Source organism: Euleptes europaea, chromosome 18 (assembly GCF_029931775.1).
Source record: "Euleptes europaea isolate rEulEur1 chromosome 18, rEulEur1.hap1, whole genome shotgun sequence".
Taxonomy (NCBI): domain Eukaryota; kingdom Metazoa; phylum Chordata; class Lepidosauria; order Squamata; family Sphaerodactylidae; genus Euleptes; species Euleptes europaea.
The window spans coordinates 15,895,038-15,918,650 of NC_079329.1; the positions used below are offsets into that span (position 1 = coordinate 15,895,038).

The 23,613-nt window shown below is 43.0% G+C and overlaps 2 protein-coding genes across 2 annotated transcripts; both read left to right on the forward strand.

Annotated features, from left to right (window-relative positions):
- Positions 1-1,952: 1,952 nt before the first annotated feature.
- LOC130490485 (vomeronasal type-2 receptor 26-like) lies at positions 1,953-10,500 on the forward strand. The gene is made up of 6 exons (XM_056864312.1): positions 1,953-1,993; positions 2,965-3,256; positions 3,570-4,424; positions 4,999-5,226; positions 6,026-6,152; positions 9,755-10,500. Exons 1-6 carry the CDS (start codon positions 1,953-1,955, stop codon positions 10,498-10,500), a joined length of 2,289 nt encoding a protein of 762 aa, XP_056720290.1.
- A 2,938-nt stretch (positions 10,501-13,438) lies between these two features.
- On the forward strand, positions 13,439-21,914 carry LOC130490486 (vomeronasal type-2 receptor 26-like). The gene is made up of 6 exons (XM_056864313.1): positions 13,439-13,581; positions 13,843-14,134; positions 15,404-16,255; positions 17,314-17,541; positions 19,996-20,122; positions 21,013-21,914. The coding sequence occupies exons 1-6, from the start codon at positions 13,439-13,441 to the stop codon at positions 21,912-21,914; spliced, it is 2,544 nt and encodes an 847-aa protein (XP_056720291.1).
- The last annotated feature ends 1,699 nt before the right edge of the window (positions 21,915-23,613 follow it).

Genomic DNA, 23,613 nt, shown 5'->3' on the forward strand with positions numbered 1-23,613 from the left:
CTTTATTTTCACTATTTGGTTTTGAAAGAACTGTGACTGGCTGATGGACACCCAGCAGCCTTCATGTGGAGGAGTGGGGAATCAAACCCAGTTCTACAGATTAGAATACCCTGCTACACCACACTGGCACTACACCACACTGGCTCTCAGCCACAGATTATGCCTGTCCAAATCATATTCTCATGTAGGTAACAGTAACCGTGCATTCCTGAAGGGGGAGTGAATGGTCTTAGGAGGCAGCATGACCCCTACGCTGGTGTCCATGCCATTTGTGCCATACAAACTGGCACTAATGCCAGCATAGGGGCACTTATGCGAGCTCCTCTGGATTGTGGCGGCAGGGCCTCCCTCAGACTTCGGCATCCCAGGAGGCCGAGGTGCTGTTAGACAGCTTCCTAACCCCCTTTGCTTGGGAACTCCCCCTAACACAATGGCATTGCTGCACCACCTCTTTGGTTGCATAGCATCCGTATTTGGTATGGGGCCTTTCCCACCATTTTGGGGTTAAAAGAATAAAAAACCCTTCCCCCCCCAGCAGCCGTGAAACCTCATTGGAGGTATAGTGGCGCCACTGCAGCCATACCGTCCCTGGCCGCTGAGGCTTTCAGGAAGGCGGTATAAGTGATCAAACATATTTGTTTCTGAGTACTTTTCTTCCATAGACTGCTATGCATCCCCCAGTAAAAATACTGGTGCACTGTTTCAATTGCTTGAGGACCCAGTTACTTGCATCCTCCCACCATTTGCCACAAAGACTTCCAATCAGACATGTCTTGCACATTCTGTGCTCAGAACTCGATTGTCAGGCATGCAGGGTCCCTGTTATCGTGCTGGAGAAACTTGCAGGAACTGATTGTTACACATAGGATTCCCCAGCAGGGAACATATGAGCTCTGCAGAGTTGTTTCCATTCAGGAAAATGTTGGAGTGAGGCTGAAGCCCCATCTCCTAATGTACCATGGTCCCAATCTGAATTGGGTCTTCCCACGCTTTCTGTGATTAAGAACTGAGTCTTGTGTTTCATGGTTCCCCCTCCCTCTTACTGCGGATCAAGGCCAAGTGTCCCTTGGTATCCAACAAAGAAGAAAAGAAAACTTCTGTTCAAATGTGGTCAACATGTTGTCAAGAGAGTATCCATCGTAGAGAAACTTTACAGCCTGAAGTCTATTTTTTTTTGGTGCCTTTTACAGGTGCAGATTGCATTTCCCTACAACATCATTTTTCCAAGGATGGATGATCAGGCTAGCTAACTTCATTCATGCGGTTCAGCTGGGAACCTAGTAAGGGAGGGGGAAACTCAATTACACCCTGGAAAGATCAATGAATGCAGCCCTATGATTGGTTATTGTGATATGGAGGTTAGGGCCAGCTTTCTCCATAAGTGTAGCTAATGAGAAGAACATCACCCTTTCCCCCTTACACCTCCATGTTGCCAGAAATCCCCTTGTATTAAGGTGTGGAATCTATTTGTCTCAAGAACCAACTGTGCTGTATTAGGTCTCTAGTATGTAGATATCTAATCAGTAGGGTTGCCAAGTCCCCCCTCTCTTCCGGCGGAAGTGGCACATCGCCAGAGGTCTTTAACCCTTCAAACTGTGAGTTTGACTGGCAAAACACCCATTGAGATGCAGCACTTGCGGGTGTAAACACATTGCAAGGGGCCATTTACCACTCAAACTCCCAATTTGAGTGGTAAAAGGCCTGTTGCAAGGCAGTGCTTCTGGGTGTAAAGCAGAAGTGACGTGACGTGGAGGGCAGGTGCGAATGCATGTGTTACCCGCCGACCCTCAGCTGGTCGGCAGACAGCCAGGTGGATTGGCAGGGGTCGCCCACCACTTGGCAACCCTACTAATCCGCTTTATTATTTTCTGTGCATCCTGCTACCATTGAACTGTATGCCTTGTTTTTTAATAACTTTTCTAACTTTCTTCAATAAAGCCATACTTAGGTTTATGGTGTTTGTTGTTCAAAGAGTTTCTGGTACCAAACCCAGGTGAGCTTGGTTGCATTACCACACCATGGCAGGGACAGCCATGACACATGTTTTCTTCTGCCATTCCCCATGGAATCCTCATCTCTGAAGCTATGATTCGTGTCCTTTTCATTATCTCAAAGTAAATAATTATGCCCCTTGTTCAATTCCCAAGTGCTCATTATCAATACCTTAGCGTAGTATGTGAGGTAAGGTCTAAAAACAACCTCAAGCATTCCAGTCTTGTAATAGGGATTGTGAATGCATCAATCCACTGGTCTGATGTCAGATATATTATAGCTTACACTCAAAGATTCAGATGGCGTGAAGATCTGCTCAAGTCAGACTGCTGTAATGATAGAGCTGCAATGCTGGAGATCATGCGACCTACAAGAAAATAGAAGAAATGTTAAGAAAAAAATATCTTAATTCCTCTTTACATAATTTATCCTTGAAAACCAACAGTCATTTTTGCCCTCTCAGTAGGAATGTTCATGACTGTCTCCATAGCCCCATGTTACAAATGCTCATCTGTGCATTGATAAAGCACTTTATCAATTATTTAGAACCTTTGATCTGATGGTCCAGATGATACTACAAAGATCATTTCTGTGTAGCATTTTTCTGCTGCACACAAGGACTTTCGCTCAATGCAGCAGCAGAAGTTCACACTCTCCGCCTCATGAGCTTCATCAGCCAGGGGACCTCTTTGTGGGTGGCATCGTTTTTCATGCCTTCATCACCTCCCAGCCAATAGACTTCACAGATTATCCCCCACCCAAATGGTCTGAAGGCATTACGTAAGTATTTAATTTTTTTTTAACTTTCTGTTTCATTTCTTGGGTGGGCAGGAAGAAAGGTTTGCAAACCTACACTGAAATTTCCTCTGGAAAACGCTGTTGTATTACAGCAATAGCTTTCCAAAGTCAGAATAACTGTAACACAAAACTGCATTTGCTTCGTTCTAAGTGAAAATGTACCTCTCGTTGTAGTGTCCTAACTAAGAATTATCAGCACATCCTAGCCTTTGTATTTGCTGTGAAAGAGCTCAATGAAAACCCACAGATCTTACCCAATGTCACTCTGGGAGTCCACATCTATGACAGTTATTTTAATGATGAATGGACCTATCAATCCACAATGCAACTCATTTCCACATCAAGGAGATTTTCCCCCAACTACAAATGTGACTTCCAGAACAACCTGATAACTGTCATTGGCGCACTAGATACACAGATTTCCCTTGATGTGGCAGTTATCTTGGATATCTACAAGATTCCACAGGTAGGAACTCTCTCTCTCTGTATTTTATTTCTGTGTAGATTTCTTTACAAAATCTGTGCATGCAAGAGAATATACTCATGTGTACTTATTTCACATTGTGTAACTTTTCACTGACAGCTATGCAGAATTGCATATAAAGGATTTCTCGCTTAGTCATGCACAGTTCTGTAGACTTACATAAATTTATCTTTATAATCTGAGCAGTGGGAACAATGAATGAATGAAAATTATTTCACTGGGTACTGCTTTGCAATGTGATTTATAAATGCCAACAATACTAGATGTCTTTTCCCTACCCCATGTTTATTTTTAGCTCATCTATGGCTCCACTCCAGTAATGAATGATAAAATCCCTGGTCTGCTCTTCTACCAGATGGCTCCAAAAGAGACTATACAGTATATAGGGATTTTAAAATTACTTCTGCATTTTAAGTGGACGTGGATTGGGGTTCTTTATGTGGATGATGACAATGGAGAGAGATTTGTACAATCTGAATTGGAGCTCTTTTCCCAGAATGGTATCTGTGTTGCCTTGATGGAACGAATCCCCGACTCACCCTTTCTCTCTGGACTTGATGATAATCTGCTAAAGGGGGCAAAAATATACAATAAAGTCATGGGAAGCAAAGCCAATGTATTGGTAGTTTATGGAAAATCCTATAGCATGTTATATTTGAGATGGTTGCCCTACTTCTCAGAATTTGAAAACATGCCACAGAAGGGGAAAGTGTTGATAATGACAGCTCAGATGGAGCTCAATTCATACACCTATCAAAGGACTTGGGGTACAGATATGATTCATGGTGCTCTGTCCTTCACCGTACATTCCAGTGATCACCCTGGATTTCGACAATTTGCAGACAGCAGAAACCCTTCCAGCACAAAAAATGATGGTTTTATCAGGGATTTCTGGCAACAGGCCTTTGGCTGTAGATTCACAAATTCTACTCCAGACAACATCAACAATGACATCTGCACTGGGGAGGAGAAGCTGGAGAGCCTTCCTGGGCCTTTCTTTGAAATGAGCATGACTGGCCACAGTTACAGCATCTACAACTCTGTCTATGCTGTGGCCCATGCTTTCCATGCCATGCTCTCATCTAGACTCGAAGGCAGAGCAGTAGTTGATGGAGGAGGTTTGAAACTTCATGTTCAAGAGTGGTGGCAGGTAATGTGGAACAACATCTGGGATTCAAACTGTAAACCTTTTTTAATTTGTAATAAACAGATTATCCAAATCCTTCCTGAGGTAACCTTTTAATCTTCCATAGTTTCTCCACCGAGACACAATACATATTTCTTGTTTCCATCAGCAAACATATTCCTTTTTGTGATTTGTCATTTGTGAGCTTTCTGCTCGTAATGTTGATACTTTGTGAAGTTATCCTTCTACTTCTATAATCTACGGTCAATTACACCCTTTTCACCCCCAGTATACCCATGACATTATTCTGATTTGGCCACCATGAGACATGAAAAAAAATTATTCTGAGATTGTACATTCATGACATCAGTTTGTTGGAAAGAAAAATGACTCAAAACTCTTACATCCAAGAAATCTGAGAATGAATGGGAAACTGTGATAAAAGCTAGGCTTCACTGTTATTTGAAGCATAACTGCTTCCAGGGGGGAAAAACAACAACCCTGAAATTTGTATCGTCCAGTGCAGAAGTTTGTGTGAAATGATCAACACACCAATTGCTGTCTTTGGGACACTCTTATCTTTCCCTTTCCAACCTAGCTCCATCACTTTCTGAGAGGTATTTCATTCAACAATAGTGTTGGGGACAAGGTTTCCCTCGATCAAAATGGGGAGTTAGCTGCTGGATTTGATATTATCAACTGGGTTTTCTCTGCCAACCAGTCCTTTCAGAGAGTGAAAGTTGGGAGGATGCATCCACAGCTTCCTCCAGACCAAGCGTTCACCATTGATGGGGATGCAATCACATGGCACACCTTGTTTAACCAGGTACTATGCAACTTTGGGCAATCGGAGAAGTCTTCCACCTCTGAAACTGTACAGTCCATATTTAACGTTATTGGAAAGTGCCAAGCATCTATGAAATCATGAGTGCTTTTAAAATGCACACACACACACAGAACCTTTAGAGCATACTAATCAATGTGACAAAATGAGCACCCACAATATTCTGCCCTGATTCTTGGGTGAAAATAGTAACGGCGATCTTTCAGAAGGGAATGGAACATAGACAAGGTAGCTAACAAACTGATGCAGACTTTCCCTAGCATTGAATGTGATGACATCCAAACACACATTTGGTTCTACTAGTCCAGCTTCTTAGAAACTGAGTTTCTTCCAGGAGATCTGCCATTATAAGGAAATGAGATGAATCTTTCTCATGCCATCTAGCTAAAATGAAATCGGAACCCTTTGGTTTTCAAGGAATGGGCGCAGGGACTGTCCATGTCCGAAGAAAGGATACAATTGGCTTCCTTCTTTTTAAGAGATCAGGAGTTCCCAGAGCTGCCTGTGCCTGCAGTCATTAGCTTCTGAACCACATCAGAGCACTGGCCAGGAAACACATGGATTGGTTGCTGTGAAACCAATTGTTCAGCTCTAGGAACTCTAATGGCTCGTGTGGCACCAAAGAAATACAGCCCTGTTGCAGTTATAATGGCCAATAGTGATCTTCATTTGTGAATGGCAAACTTAAGGTTTTGTGTGAACCTGGTCTTCTGTTTGCTTATGCCACTTTGCATTCATTATTACCAGTCTTATCCTTTTTCCTCTCACATTCTGGTATTAGACACAGCCTCTTTCCGTATGCACTAATAGTTGCCATCCTGGATATAGGAAGAAAAGAAAGGAAGGGGAGCCCTTTTGCTGCTATGATTGCATCCCATGTCCAGAAGGGAAGATTTCAGACCATAAAGGTGAGGTTAAACAAACATATTTGCTGAGTTTCGGAGAAACGTGGGTCTAAAAAAACAAAAAACAAAAAAACAAATTAGTGCGAACTTTCTTTTTGGGTGGCAAAGTCAATGCAATGTTCACAAGGGGAAGAAAAAGAGGCATTGGTGGCATATCTCAGATTCAACAGCGGAAAGTAGAATTTATTCTAGTAAGCCAAACGGTCATGCCTTAGAATCTATGAATGAGTACCATTGTTCACTAGATAGTCTCTGCTGTGAAGCACACTTCCTCTTTTGCGAGGACTTCCATTTGTGCAAGGGCTCATTGACCTTGCACAAGCAGAAGCGCTAGAGAAAGAGAAAGCATGGTCTGTGGGGATGAAATTCCTTGGTGGTCTCCCACCCTACTACTAACCAGGGCCAACCATACTTAGCTTCTGAGATCTAACGAGATCAGGCTAGCCTGGGCCATCAAATCAGGGTGAACATCTTAGTACCTACAAACAAATACAATAAGCAACAGTTAAGCTTCATTCCCTGATCTGGATGTCCTGGGCTAGCCTGATCTTGTCAGATCATGGAAGCTAAGCAGGGTTATCACTTGGTAGGAGACCGCCCAAGAGGTTTAGAGTCTCTATGCAGAGGCAGGCAATGTCAACCTACCTCTATTCTTCTTGTGCCTTAAAACCCCTAGGGGACTGTCATAGGAACTGTGACTAGATGTTACTTTCTACCACCAAGCTACCAGGAGGAGAATGTAACTGTAATGAGAAGACACTGTTCCTAGATGCTGCTTCCTTCTCTTTTGGCAGCTTAGGGACACTGAGTAGTGCTTCAGATAAAAATGTTACTTGATGAATGGGACAGAATGGGAGAAGGATTATTAATAAGCACTGTTAATGGAGAAATTGTTTGGTGGGCTGGGCAAGCTTTTCTTCAACACATGGGGATGGCTGCTGTAATCCATGACTTTGTTTACTCTGCTGTTATTTATTGGGGTCACTGCTCTGTATATGCTTCAGGAGGTGTAGCCTATGATTACTAAACTAATGAAGACAGGACTAGGGCTGTCAAAAAAAAATTCGGTACAGTTCGGATTCGGCCGAATTTGACCCTTGTGGGTTCGGTACGTGCCGAAGTCCGAACACCCCCGCTTCGGATCCCCGGTAATTCGGGGGGATCCGGAGTTCGGGGGAAAATTCGGCCCCAGCGCGCCTTCAGAGGGATTCCCTGAAGGCGCGCGGGGGCCCTTTAAACTGATCTGAGCCTCCCAGCTGGGAGGCGCAGGTCAGTTTAAAGGGCAGCCCGCGCCTCTCCAGCGGAGCCCGCTGAAGCGGGGCGGGCTGCCCTTTAAACTCATCTGCGCCTCCCGGCCAGGAGGCGCAGATGAGTTTAAAGGACAGCCCGCGCCTCTCCAGCGGAGCCCGGCCGGGAGGCACAGATGAGTTTAAATGACAGCCCGCGCCTCTCCAGCGGAGCCCGCTGAAGGGGGGCGGGCTGCCCTTTAAACTCATCTGCGCCTCCCAGCTGGGAGGCGCAGGTCAGTTTAAAGGGCAGCCCGCGCCTCTCCAGCGGAGCCCGCTGAAGGGGGGCGGGCTGCCCTTTAAACTGAGCTGCGCCTCCCAGCTGGGAGGCTCAGATCAGTTTAAAGGGCAGCCCGCGCCTTTCAGCGGGCTCCCCTGAAGGGGGGCCGAATTTATTCGCGAACTCCCGAACTCGCTGAATTCGGCCCCCCCGGTTGCCCGCCAGTTTTGAGTTCGGATCCGTCCGAACAGAAAATCACTGAATCAGGGGAAATTCGGTTGATTTTCAGTTCGGACCGAACCGAATTGACAGCCCTAGACAGGACACTATACTAATGAAGGCAGGACAGTGTGATCTGAGGTAGATTCTCCCATCATTTGAACTGGTGATCATGTACCACTATGGTAGATATTTATTCCATATCATGAAAGCTAATTCTCAAAGAACTGTTATCTATGTGGTATATTGGTGGAATGCTGGGCACAGTTGAGATGTATGGTATATTTGTGAAATTCAAACTGTAGAGGAATACCACCCAGCCTCCCCTGGGCAGTCCCCTTTTAAGGTTGGCCAAGAGTTATTTCCCAAAACAAAACACTGAGCTCAGGAGTTTTCCTGTGCTCAGTGGATAAGCTGCCACCAGCCCTTATTCAAGTGTTTAGCTCCCAGGCAGAAGATAATGGCAGCCCCTGCCTGCTGATACCAAATCAAAGCGTAACGCTCTCCCTGCAGAGTAAGAGAATTACGGGGAGAATTACGCTAGCAAGAGATTTAGGTTTGAGTAGGTGGTCAAACACACTAAGGCACTCAGATTTAGGCTTGGGACCCACAAAGTCAAAAGATAAGACCAAAATATAGGTTAACTTTTTATTCCAAAGGCTTGTGCTCATTACAGAAGACAAAAGTTCGTGAAGCAGTTAGCATGAAAACAATAAAGCTTAATATATCTAGCTACACAATAAGGTTCTTAGGCTCAAAGGCTTGGCAAGGTTTAAGGCAAGTTTCACAAGAAATGTTACCAGTTCCACAAAGTTCTCAACATCTCGGTTCAGCATGCAGAGTTTCCAAAAGTTCAGTCTGACAAAGTTTCCCCCTACAAAGGACAAAATCAAAAGGAGTTTTGATGAAGTAGGGAATGGCCCAGCCGCGCCCCAATGTTCATAATTTTGGATTGATGCTGGTCCACTTTTATCATCACAATCCCAATAGCGTGGTCCCACATAAGCCAATGAGACTGCGAAGAGGTCCATAAATCAGTAACTGATTGACGTGTCAAATCATTTGACCCTCAATTGCATCAGAATAAGTTACAGATGCCTGTAGCCTGCAGAACTACCCGCACCTGGACTTACTCAGCAAAAGATAAGACATAGCCTGACAGCTTTGTTACCTTGTTGGCAAATGGCCTTCAATTTAGGGAGGAAGGAGAGCTGTAAAATACTCTCAGCTGGACGTTATCTGCCCTCCTCCACAAGAGTGAATTCCTTAGAAGTGAGAATCTTCTCACTGCTGTAAATTGCTGGCTGGCCGGTTTGACTCCAGCCCCTCAAAGTTTGATATCAGAATATAGCAGGCCAAAAAGCCTGAACCAAGGAAATTGTAGCAACAAGGAATTGGGGAACCCACTTCCTTGACTCAGTGTTTTGTTTTGGAAAATAGCTCTTGGCCAACATTAATAGAGGTCCTGCCCAGCGGAGGCTGGGTGGTATTCCTTTACATGGTAGAGTTAGATTCTCCTATCATTTGAACTGGTCATCATGTACCACTATGGTAGATATTAATTCCATATCATGAATGCTAATTCTCAGCATAGTCTCTGGCACAATCATGCAGATATCCTACAATCTGAGCAAAGAACTGTTATCTATATGGTATATTGTTGGAAAGCTGGGCACACTTGAGATGTATGGTATATTTGTGATATTCAAACCACACCTCTTCCTTTTCAGACATGAATGACTGTAAAAAATGTGCAGATGAGCACTACCCAAACACACATCAAAGTGTATGCATTCCCAAGGAGATCAGCTTCCTGTCCTATGAAGAACCTTTAGGAATCATTGTAAACATTTTTACATTCTCCTTTGTCTTGCTTACAGCTCTGACACTAGTAATTTTTGTGAAGCACCACAACACTCCTATAGTCAAAGCCAACAACTGGAGCCTCACTTATAGTTTACTCGTCTCTCTGCTGCTGTGTTTCCTGTGTGCACTTTTATTCATTGGCCCACCCCAGTGGGTGATGTGTCTCCTGCGACAAATGGCTTTTGGCATGGTCTTCTCTGTGGCTGTTTCTTGTGTGTTGGCAAAAACCATAACTGTAGTTCTGGCTTTCATGGCCACCAAACCAGGAAGCAGAATGAGGAAATGGGTGGGGAAAAGACTGGCCAACGCCATTGTTCTTTCCTGCTCCCTCATCCAGGCAGGCGTTTGTACTTTATGGCTGATAACCTCACCCCCGTTTCCTGATGCTGACAAGCATTCAATGAAGAAAGAAATTGTACTGGTGTGCAGTGAGGGGTCCGTGACTCTGTTTTACTGTGTTCTGGGCTACATGAGCATTCTCGCCATCGTGAGCCTCACCGTTGCTTTCTTTGCCAGGAAGTTACCGGACAGTTTCAATGAAGCCAAATTTATTACTTTTAGCATGTTGTTGTTCTGCAGTGTTTGGCTCTCCTTTATCCCAACATACCTGAGCACTAAGGGGAAATACATGGTCGTTGTGGAGATCTTCTCTATCCTCTCTTCCTCTGCTGGCTTGCTAGCTTGCATCTTTTTCCCAAAATGTTATATTCTTCTCTGGAGATCTGAACTAAACCACAGGGAACATCTAATAAGGAAGTAATACCGAAGAATGTCTATGGCATGTTCTATAATCTGCTGTCCAGATGAATGTGTGTCTTGTAATATTTTTCTGAGATTTTTTCTCTTAGCAGCTCCTCCATTTATATCATCTCCAAAAGTGTCAAAGTGCTCCCTAATTTTTTTAAAATAAAAAAAATTAATCAAACATGTATAAAATGGAAATGGTCATTTCTAGTCCATTCCTTTCCATTTTTTCTCAGTTTCCTTTCCAATGCCTCTTGATGAAACTCATAAACTCCTCTTTGGTTTCAGAAGAGTTTACGGTTCTTCTGGAGTTGTATTTACTGAGAAGAAACTCATAGGTCAGTTCCGGTGCAAATGTAGTCCTCAAATGTTTCAGGGTGATATAGACAGATAGATTGTTTTTTTACAGCATTGGCTGGATAAAACAAAATACATGGACTAAAACTGTCTTCCAGACAAAGGTTTACAGTCCGAATCACTTAAAAAATAATAATATCCAAGTTACATTTGCCATTTGGACTAAGAGACTACTCTATGGCAACAAATTTTCATTGCTGCCATACAAAATTTTGCTACCTGAGAGGTGATTGAAGGATTATCTCCTTGTAGGAGCTTTTCGATCTTTTCTCTTTCCCTGTCAGGTCCCATTCTCATTCAGGGTGATGTAGAGTTGCCAAGTGTCCGGTGGCGAATCCACCCCTCTACCCATCGACCAGCTGCGGGTTGGCAGGCAAACGTGCACTTGCCTCTGCACACCAAGGCACATCACTTCCGGTTTACACCAGGAAGTGCTGCATCGGGAGGGACCTTTTACCATTCAGTTTGAGTGGTAAAAGGCCCCTCGCGATGTGGCACTTTCAGGTGTAAACCGGAAGTGATGCAAACATGTCAGTGTGGCCGCACTCACAATCCCCTCAGCTCTGCCACAAAAGCCTCCTGCAGGAGGAGAGGGGGGACCTGGCAACCCTAGGGCAACGTGATGAGCACATTTTTGACAAGATTGAAGTCATGTTATAATGTTCCGACATGGGGAAGATTTGGTAGATATAATAGTGAGAGGTTCACTTTAACCTGAGTCCCTATGTAAGATACCCATAAGAGTGACTTTTATTCAAGTTATCTATTGGAATCAAGTCTTTGTTCATCATGTCAGAGTGCTGCATAAAGCACTCTATATGACTTTCTTCTCCATTAACTGATGCTCAGTGAGCATCCTTAAGTTTATGTAGTAGAAAAAAAGTTAAAAAGAACCAGCAGAGAAGTGGCAGAATTTGACACCTCCCCGCCTTGTTGTGAATAATAACAACTACAGCCTCAGACAGGTGTAGGCCCACTTCGCAGTTCATACAGAAGGTTTCATGCCATGAATCAGGGTTTCGCTTAATATTTCTTTTTGATCGAACATTCCTTCTAACAAAGATGCTGGAGTGGCCATATAACGGCATCTTCCTTTCCATTTTTGCCAACCCCAACTCAGTGAAGAAAAGGCCAGAGGCCTAGTTCCTGGCCAGTAGCCCCTCTTCCCCACCACTGTTTGATGGGCCAGCAGTGGAGAAATTGAGGGGTGGCTCTTCAATGACATGTCACTTCCAGCAGGAAAACAGAAGTGATGCCACTGTCAGGCAATGGCATGATATCCGTCCCAGGGAAAAAATCTCTATGGTAGAGTTTTTGATGATTCCTAGAGCGAACAAGTGTAATTTCTTGGTATTCCCCAGAAGTGACATCAAATCACTGACAAATGATGCCACCTTAAAAGCTATCTCCTGATTCTTATCTGATAACATAGTGTAAAGGTAAGACCATTCTATTCATCCCTGGAGAGCCCTTCATTAGAGGAAAATTAAAGCGTCCCAAATATGTCTGTAGATTTTACAGTCAAAAACAACATGTTCTAAAGATTCAGCATGCCCCTCTTTACATAAACATTCACAATCCTCAAGAGGAATCCTTATGTACCTACCCTCTAGAATAGCTATGGGGAGTGCATTATAATGCAACGAGGTAAATGCTCTCTTATAATCTGGATTGCCTAGATGGAAAATGTAAGATGCTGGAAGAATTTTATTAAGGGTACTAGTATCAAATAAACTGCTTTTAATCGTATTCAAGTCATGTTGAGATAATATCCCTTTGTCTCTGCCTCCAGACTCCTGTCAGTTGCCGGGGGCCATGTTATTTAGATCTACTACAAGGGTTTTCAGTTGACATGTGATGCTAATTCCCAACTTGCAATTCAATTTCCAGGTGTGTGGTAGCTGATTTGGGTCAGGGTGATGGCCTTCCCCCACAACATTTTTATGATCTGAAATACCTTACTGAGTGCTATTTGCCCCATTTGGTGGTTCACATGTACTGATGGAGTACAGATAGGTTTTAGTGTCTATTGATCACTGTGATCATTCCAAGGACAATGCCCATTTTCTGTGTAAGTGGAAGACAAAATTCTGTTCAGAAGTGAAAACCATGTTTTTTTTCTTTTGTGATTCAGTGTGCAATACCAAACTTTGACTTAGTAATTATCTTCTCTATCAATTATCAAAAGCACTATAATTAACTCTGCTGCCTGTCAGATGATCACTGGAGCTTAAGTCATCATCAACCAACCATTTAGAAAGTTTGAGAAGGACAGTATAAGTAAAACCAAAACCATGCAGCCCTTGATGTAAGATCACACAAATAGAGAACAAATCACCATTCTGCTCTCTGACCTATTTATGGTTTTTTTTCCCTTTGTTTTCTGAGTGCTACTTAGCAGAGGTCTATTGGAAGAGTCAATGTCTCTTTGGGTTAGGGTTCTGTTATCATAGCAATTCTTTATGATTGCACTACAGGTCCAAACAGTACAATGTGTTGACAGAGAAAACAGAGTATCCATATTTATGGTATTTATGGATGTGTTGATTGTCCTGCTTCCTTCTGTTGTTTCTAAGCCGCATGTAGTTCAGTGCAGGATGAGCTATCCATACCCTCCACTCCATGAGTATCACCAGTTAGGAGATGTTTTTGTTGGTGGTATTGCTTCCCACTCTTTCATTGTCTCCAGTCCTATAGACTTCACAAGAAATCCACCACCACCATCGTCTGATGAACTTTTGTAAGCATTGAATCCTTTTCTCTTTATTAGTCAAGAGAGTATCTGTCCTAAGAGGCAATAAATGTTTCTTATTTGGTTGGGATATAGAAAAAGTTATTAAAGTTAATTAAGTTCTGAAAGAAAGAATCACTCTTTATCCAAATTTGAGGGGGGGGGGGAGTCACCCAAGCATATAGTCAAGTTTTATTTTGTCTCCCATCTTCATTTTCATAACAAGTGGTGCATATAATTTTTTCTAAATAAAATAACCTCTTGTTCCAGCACAGTGACCAAGAACTACCAGCACATCCTAGCTTTTGCATTTGCAGTAAAAGAAATCAATGAAAACCCATGGATACTACCCAACATCACCTTGGGCTTCCACATCCATGACAGCTGTTTCAATGCTAAGTGGACCTATCGAGAAACAATGCAAGTCATATCCACACCAAAGAAATTTGCCCCCAATTATAAGTGTGATATTCAGAACAACTCACTAGCTGTAATAGGGGGACTAGACCCCCAAATCTCTCTTCTTGTGGCAACTGTCTTGGATATCTACAAAATTCCACAGGTAGGAGATTTGTTTGTTGAATTGTATGTAAACGGTTCACTGCTACATTTATGCAAGAGCACATAAACACAACTGCATGCACTTACTTCATTCTCACAGTCTTTTATCTGACAGCAGACGTAGCGTCTCTGTGTTAACTGCTGTCAAGTCACTTCTGACATACGAAAACCCTATGAATTAATGTCCTCCAAAACATCCTATTGTTAACAGCCTTGCTGAGGTCTTGCAAACTGAGGGCTGTGGCTTCCTTTATTGAGTAAATCCATCTCCTGCTGCCTTCAACTTTGCCTAACATGATTGTCTTTTCCAGTGACTCTGGTCTTCTCATAATGTGACCAAAGTATGATCGCCTCAGTTTAGTCCTTTTAGCTTCTAGGGAGAGTTCTAGCTTGATTTGATCTAGAACTCACTGATTTGTCTCTTTGGTGGTCCATGGGATCTTGTAAACTCTCTTCCAATACCACATTTCAAATCAGTCAACTTTCTTCCTGACAGCTTTCTTCATTGTCCAACTTTTACACCATACATAGTAATGAGGAATACAATGTCATGAATTAACTTGATCTTGATCACCAGTGATACATCCTTACACTTAAGAATCTTTTCTAGCTCCTTCATGGCTGCCCTTCCCATTTTCAATCTCCTTCTGATTTCTTGGTTGCAGCAGTCTCCCGTTTGGTTGATGATGGAGCCAAGGAATAGAAAATCTTGAACAATTTTGATTTCTTCATTGTCAACCTTAAAGCTGTGTAATTCCCCAGTAGACATTACTTTTATCTTCTTGATGTTCAGCTGTAATCCTGCTTTGACACTTTCTGCTTTAACCTTCATTGGGTGTTGTTTTCAAGTCGTTATTTTTTTCTGCCGGTAAGGTGGTGTCATCTGCATATCTCAAATTGTTAATGTTTCTTCCACCAATTTTCACTCCACCTTCATCTAAAGCTGATCCAGCTTTCCTTATGATATGTTCTGCATAGATTGAAGAGACAGGGAGATAAAATACATCCTTGTCTGACACCGCTGCCAATTGGAAAGCAATCTATTTCTCCACATTCTGTCCTAACAGTATCCTCTTGTCTGGAGTAAGAGTTAAATAGTTTGTTCTTCAGATATGTACCCACTATGCATTTTAAGTGAGCAACTATACACTCAGCCTCAGCGTATAATCCATAATAATAAAATTCAGTTAGATTTCAGGCTGGTTCTATATAATGCCCTATACAAATGCTATTATTTTGTCTCTGTTCTCCACCCCATATCTCTCTTCAGCTTATCTATGGTTCTGCTCCACTGATGAATGACAAAACCCCAGGCTTGCCCTTCTATAAAACAACCCCCAGTGAAACCCTTCAGTATATGGGGATTCTTCAGTTACTTCTCCATTTCAAGTGGACGTGGATTGGCCTCCTTTATGTGGATGATGAAAACGGAGAAAGATTTCTGCAATCTATGTCTGAACTCTTTTCTCAGCATGGCATCTGTTTTTCCTTCATTGAAAAAAGCCCCAAATCAACCGTTATGACTGATATTCCTGAAAAGTTTCAAAGAGGGCTAAACATACATGATAAAGTCATGGGCAGAAAAGCCAATGTATGTCTGTACTATGGAGAATCCTATTCTGTTATATACTTGAGATGGTTGCCCGTTCTAGCGGACCTAGACAACATGACATGGAAGGGGAAAGTGTCAATAATGACAGCCCAGATGGAGCTCAATGCATTTATCTATCAAAGGATTTGGGGTACAGATCTAATCCATGGCACTCTGTCCTTCACCATTCATTCCAGTGATCGCCCTGGGTTTCAACAATTTGTTAAGGCCAGAAACCCTTCCAGAATAAAAGAAGATGGTTTTATCAAGGACTTTTGGAGACACTCCTTTGACTGTGAATTTCCAGATGAAGTTCTGGTCAAGGGGAAGGGGAATATTTGCACTGGGGAGGAGAAGCTGGAGAGTCTTCCTGGGCCTTTTTTTGAAATGAGCATGACTGGGCACAGCTATAACATTTATAATGCTGTTTATGCCCTGGCCCATGCTTTAAATGCCATGTTCTCATCCAGACTCAAACATGAGAAGGTGAATAGAGGAGGACTGAAACAGGACAATCAAGAATGGTGGCAGGTGAACCTGTACTCATCTTTACTGCAAGAGCAATGTCTGATTAAGAAAAGCCCTAAGATATGTGGTAAAGGGAGTCTCTCCAGATCCACTTACTGTTTCATTACTCTGCCTCTTAATGAAAAGTGTTGAAGTGGTCAGGTACTCACCTTTTGCTTGTGCCATTACCTGGATCTTAATTGCTAATTTTGGAAGGTAGATTAGCAAACATTCACACAGGAAACGTTTTGTGTTCCAGCTCTGACCTCTGATCAGAATGGCTGTCCCCTTCAGCTACTCCTTCAGTGGTGTAGTGGTTAAGAGTGGTGGACTCTAATCTGGAGAACTGAAGTTGATTCCCCACTCCTCCGCATGAGTGGTAGACTCTAATCTGGTGAACTGGGCTGGTTTCCCCACCGTGACGATTTGTCATGGAGTGTTATAAAACAATAGTTGAAAGCCTTTGGAAAGGGAGACATTTTCAAAAGCTGCCAGAAGAGGTGTAGTGTGGTGGCACAATCTGTCGTATGCTTGTGAGTTTATGAGCAGAGAGAGAGAGAGATAAAAATAAACATGTGCTATGTTGATCACAAACTCTTAGAATCTCGCTATCTGTGTAATATATTGGAATTTTAAATAGGTTGTTGAAGTGGACAGGCAGAATGATGCAATACTCTTAAACGAGACTAAAAGAATTAGAGGTGTAATGGGAAAGTATGGGGGGAAGTTTAGGATTAGCTTTATTTTTGAAGTATAATCACACTTAGAATCAGTGGAACTCATGCAGAGCAGTTGTGGCTGTAGCTCAGTGGCAGAGCATCTGCTTAGCATGCAGAAGGTCTCAGGTTTAATCCCCGGCATCTCCAGTTAAAGGGACTAGGCCAGTAGGTGATGTGAAAGACCTCTGCCTGAGTCCCTGGAGAGCTGCTGCTGGTTGGAATAGACAATACTGACTTTGATGGACCAAGGGTCTGATTCAGCATAAGGCAACTTCATGTGTTCATGCGTTTGTTAATGTCAAGCTGAAAGACCCATGTCATGGCTGCCATTTGTAAATTGTTGCCTTTCCCTTTTCCATCTAGCTTCATCACTTTCTGAGAGGTATCTCCTTTAACAACAGTGCTGACGACGAGGTTTCTTTTGACCACAATGGGGAGTTGGTATCTGGATTTGATATTATAAATTGGATTTTTCTATCAAACCACTCCTTTCAGAGAGTGAAGGTTGGGAGGATGGATCCACAAGTTCCCTCAGACCAAGGGTTCACCATTGATGAGGATGCGATCATATGGGACACCTGGTTTAATCAGGTAGGATTCAGTTGGAGAGAGACTGGAAAGTCTTCGAGTTTTGAGTGAACATTGACTTTCAGTCAAAGTATGCAGTGTAAACTTCATTGGCCAGTTCAGAGTATATATGAAATAATGAGTAATTTTTACTGAAATCTCCCCCCACATACACACAGCATATGAACTGATGCAACAAGCAAGCTTCTACCAAGTTCTTCCCTGGTTCCTTTACTAATATATTTCTCATCTTCTGAGAGAAGGGTATTGAAAATACATTGCTGAACTATAAATTAAGATGCTAGTAGAAGCTGAAAAAGATTTATTCATTTACACAGATAATATTTTTAAGCTGCCACTCCCTGAACCTGCTCAAGGTGGCTTACAAAATAAATTAAAATATAATAATTAAAATCCAGCATTAGAAGAAACACAGGCCAGCATAAAAGTAAAACATAAAAACAGGCAACAGAAAACTTCAAACAAGAGTTTTCAGACTACAATAGTGGGTTTTTTAAAAAAATCAAACCCTTAACTGAAAAACTCCATGAAGAGAAATGCCTGAAGGGGAAGCTCATTACACAAGTAATGTTTCTGGTTGCCACCTGTCTGCCACCTGAAGGCAGTGGCAAGACCGCATTGTCTGAATCCACTGAAACAATTAAAAAAAAAAAAAACATAGCCAGAACTAAAAGGATACCATGGCCATGGACTTTCCTGGGGCCATTTTGCGGCCGCAGGGTGAGACACTAAGGATGAGAAAGGCCGCCCCCTTCTTCAGCCATGGCAGCAGGCAAGAGCCCTGCCAATGTCAGGAGCAGGCCATGAGGTTGGTATGCGGTAGTGCGATTGTGCTACTCCCAGGTGCTGTTGTGCTGTTCTGTCCAAGGCCAGTCTATGCCCCATGTTTAGTCTTCATAAATTCCCATACTGTGGGAATTGCCAAGTGCTCCTTCCTGCCTCTGGGAGGGGGTTACCAGTTATCTCCTGTTGCTTTTCCATATATGCTCTTCACCTTACCTTTGCCCCTAACTAGTGTCCTTCTGAATATGGCTTCTAACTATTAAAACTGCTTTCGTGGACTTGCCGTCTGCTGGAATCTGTTTATGGGTTTGCCGCAGGGCTAGAGCTTACAGCCATGGCAGCATGGAAGCCTTCTGGTTTGGGCCAGGAAGTCTTCTTGGCACTCCAGCCAATAGCAGGCAACCAGAATTTTTTTTTTTTTGTGGGGCAAGGGCTCCATGTTCATGCCACTTGGTTCTCAGTGTACCCTTGTGTCCACTTTGTCTCTCTCAGCCACTTCTCCCTGCCCTTAGGACCGCAACATTTCATTGCAAGTAAATGCATCCTGAACTTTCCAAAATCATCAGACAGACCATTCCATAGTTTGGGGTTCTCCACTTTAATATTCCAGGGTTGGGCAGGGATTGTCCTCACTCATCTACAGAAGGAACTGCTGGAGATATGGGTTTGTACAGGAAGAGATGGCCCTTGAATTATGACAGGGGCTTTAAAGGTCGAAATTAGCACCTTGAACTGAACTCAGAAATCCATTGGCAATTAAAATAACAATTTCAAAATAGGAGTAAGTCTGAAGTCATAATAATAACAATAAAATTTATTTGCAGGTATTATGCCAGATAAAACAGAAACTAACCTTACAATGAATACAAGTCTGAAGTCATGTTAGGGTTGCCATTTGCACAATAATCGGCCCACCAATTAATGGGGCTGCCCACTGACCCACTAACCCTTGGTGGGTGGAAGCTGGCCAGCCGATGGGGGAAGTGATCCATGCATACAGCGCTATGTTGTCACTTCCGGGTTTACCCTCAAAGTACCAGCATCATGATGGGGATACTCAAGCACCCTTTCCAAAAAACTCTATGGAAAGCATAGAGTTTTTGAAGGACCATACTAGAGCATCCTGGCATGATGCTGCCGCTTCTGGGGTAAACCTGGAAGTGAAATCGTCATGCCACGTGCATGGTTTGCTGCCTCCAGCCCCAGCCCCATGAAGCTTCTGCCAGTGGCCAGGGGGACCTGGCAATCCTAAGTGATGTGGAGAGACTAAAGCAGTATAGATTGTAAACCCCCAAGAACATGAAGCTTAATAAGGCTTTAGCGGCTATTATTGATACTAAAACAAGATTTTTTTAAATAAAATGGTCCACTTTTTCTAGTCTGGCAACAAGTGTGTGGAAAATACCAACATGGGAGGCTCTGCTTCTCCTGGATTGGATTCCAGAAAGATTTTTGCAGAATGAAGAGGAAGGATAGTTTTCATTTGAAAGCTATGCTAGGAATGGGGGCTGCAGTGAGGGGTGAATCAGGCAGAAAGCCGGTAGGATCCAACATATTCCAGCATTTCAAATACCACCATAGCAGCATGGAAAGAAGTTACAGAAGAATGTCTCTTGAATCACATCAATTAATGTTAAGGAAGATATTAACTTTCCTTTTTCATTAATGCATTAGACACGTCCTCTTTCGGTATGTACGCAGAGTTGCCATCCCGGTTATAGGAAGAAAATAAAAGAGGGGGAGCCATTTTGTTGCTATGATTGCACTCCATGTCTAGAAGGGAAGATCTCTGACCAAAAGGGTAAGACCTATATGTTCACACAGGAGTAAAATGGCAGAAAGTAAACAGATTGTTTGTCAAAAATACATACATATAAATATGCACACTTCAGATCTGACTGTCTGCAGGATTTTTAAAATGATAATTTAGTTCATGAAAGTTGGGTTTGTTGTTTTACTACACAAATAATCTTTTGAATAGACTACAGAAATTAAACAACAGAGATTACAGTTTGTCTAACAAGCCTGCGATAGGCCTGGTTGGCAGTAATCATGACTTCCAAATACAAAAGACCACGTCTAGGATCTGCTCAAAGCAGCTAAGCTAAAAGAAATACAACAATAAATGTTTTCTTTAAAATGGTAAAAAAAATTAAAATGGTACAAGAATTCAGTAAAACAGATTTATCAACAGTAAAACAATTACTTTTCAAAGCAGCACTCAACAAAGCCATCATTATGAATCTAACAAAAAATAAAATCAGGCCATAAAAGTATCACAAGCTGGGAAATAGGGTTGCCAACCTCCAGGTAATAGCTGGAGATGTCCTGCTTTCTCAACTGATCTCCAGCCAATAGAGATCAGTTCCCCTGGAGAAAATGGCTGCTTTGGCATATGACTCTAAGTCCTTCCCCTCCCCAAACCCCATCCTCCTCAGGTCCAACCCCAAAAATCTCCAGATATTTCCCAACCTGGAGTTGGCAACCCTAACTCTAACCAATGTTCAGTATATCATGAATGTTAATGCTCTGAATTAGTCTCTGTTCCATTTTTGCCCAGAACAGACCCTCCAATTTGAATGGAGAACATGTACCTATGTGAGATGTATGGAACACTGATATCTTGCATGCATCCCTGTATATGTATGGCATGTTAGTGAGATTCAAACCCACATCTTTTTATGCTTTCAGATATGGATGACTGTAAAAAATGTGCAGATAACCAATATCCAAACAAAAAACACAATTTATGTATTCCGAAGGACATCAGCTTCTTGTCCTATGAAGAACCTTTGGGGGTTAGCTTTGCCTTTTTTGCTCTTTCCTTCTCTTTGATTACTGCTCTGATCTTAGGGATTTTTCTGAAGCACCACAACACTCCCATTGTCAAAGCCAACAACCGGAGCCTCACTTACAGTCTCCTCATCTCTCTCTTCTTCTGCTTCCTTTGTGCATTGCTGTTCATTGGCCCACCGAAGAAAGTGACATGTCTTCTTCGACAAGCCGCCTTTGGCATCATCTTCTCAGTGGCTGTTTCTTGTGTACTGTCAAAGACCCTAACTGTGATTCTGGCTTTTATGGCCACCAAACCAGGAAGCAGAGTGCGGAAATGGGTGGGGAACAGATTGGCCCACTCCATTGTTCTTTCCTGCTCTCTTATCCAAGCAGGCATCTGTGCTGGGTGGCTGGCAACCTCTCCCCCGTTCCCAGATATTGACATGCATTCAACAGTTCAAGAAATTATATTGGGATGTAACGAGGGGTCTGTTGCTAATTTTTACTGTGTCCTGAGCTACATGGGCTTCTTGGCGGTCATCAGTTTCACTGTGGCTTTTCTTGCCAGGAAGCTACCTGACAGTTTCAACGAAGCCAAGTTTATCACATTCAGCATGTTGGTCTTTTGCAGTGTTTGGCTGTCATTTGTTCCAACCTATCTGAGTACCAAGGGGAAATATATGGTAGCCGTGGAGATCTTCTCTATCTTAGCCTCCAGTGTTGGGCTCCTGGGTTGTATCTTTTCTCCCAAATGTTACATTATCTTGTTCAGGCCTGAACTGAACAATAAGAAACATATGATTAGGAAAAACACTTAGTCAGTGTCCTTTTCTTAATTTGAAGTCCAGAGTAGTGTGTGCCCTCCAGTGTTTGCTCCTCCCTCTCATTAGTTGCTTCATTACTGTCAAGCATCCATATTGGTCGGCATCTCTCTCCTACCCTCCATTCTTTGAGACCAGCTTTTCTCTGGCACTGAGAAAGGTTCCAGAAACATCAATTCTCAGCCATCTCCACAACAAACACTTCCAGTGAGAAGGCAAATGCTTGACCGGACACTTCAATGACATATCAATGACACCTAATTCTAAACTTTTGAGTGATCACAATTCCTAAGCATGCAAATATATTAGTAAATATGTGTTTGATTTGGAGTTTGATAGGATCCACATGGTCTGTAATGAATGGGTTCCATAATAGGCTGCCTGCTCAGTCAACATTCCATTAAAAATATTGAACACATGAACACATGAAGCTGCCTTATACTGAATCAGACCCTTGGTCCATCAAAGTCAATATTGTCTACTTAGACTGGCAGTGGCTCTCCAGGGTCTCAGGCAAAGGTCTATTCATATCACCTACTTGCCTAGTCTCTTTAACTGAAGATGCCAGGGGATTGAACCTGGGACCTTCTGCATGCCAAGCAGATGCTCCACCACTGAGCCACAGCCCCTCCCCTATTCCCCATTACATATTGTATCCATGCATTCTTTATCATATTCCACATTGTGGAGTGGCCTGCCTGAGGAGGTCAGGAAGGCTCCCAGTCTCCTGGCACTCTGCAAACTATGCAAGACAGAATTACTCAAGAGGGCTTTTCTACGCAGGCAATAGGGTAGCACTGTTACAAAAGTCTTCACAAAGTTACTTGGATAAATTACTGGGGTCTGTACTGCTGTGTACAGTTTGCAGTGGTTTAGCTCCCGTTGTGTGAATCTGCATTATTTAATGTGTCATGTTAACTAGGGCTGTTGAAAAAAAAATTGGGTATAGTTTGGATTCGGCCAAATTCAGCCTGTCTGGATTCGGGATATGCTGAAGTCCAAACTCCCCCGCTTCGGGTCCATGCAATTCGGTGCAAATTCAAAGTTCGGGGGGAAAATTCGGCCGAATAAAGCCATTAAAAACACAACAGCGCCTTTCCGCGGCTCCAGGGGGGCATTTTTGGGGGTAGAGGTCCCAAACTTTCAGCGGAGCTTCAAAGGACCCTTCTTGCAAGACCCCCAAAGTTTTGTAAAGATTGGGTCAGGGGGGGCTGAGATATGGGCCCCGAAAGGGGTCCCCCCCACCCTTAATGTGCATCTCTGAGCAGAGCTTGCTGCCCACACACAAAGCTCCCAGCCCCGACAAACAGCTGAGAGCAAGGACGGGGCAGGTGCTAAGAAGTTTGCAAAGCAACACAACTGCAAAGCAACACTGCAAAGCAACACAACTGCAAAGCAACACCTTTGCAACCATGCAAAGCAACACCTGACACCTGGGAGTTTGCAAACCATGGAAAGGGACAGAGGCACCTAGCTATGCATAATGAGCAGGAGGGGTGGAATTTCCCCTTTTGCATGGGACTCGGGAACAGGCAAATGCATTCTTTAAGTCACCATTTGAAAACCAGTTTTGAGCAAGCATCAAAATAGACCTAACTGATCTTATGAATGAGGGAAAACCTGAGGACACACAACTAAAGCCACCCCTCAAACCAGGGAGAGAGAGACTCGAGGGGGCACACACACCCCAGGCAGA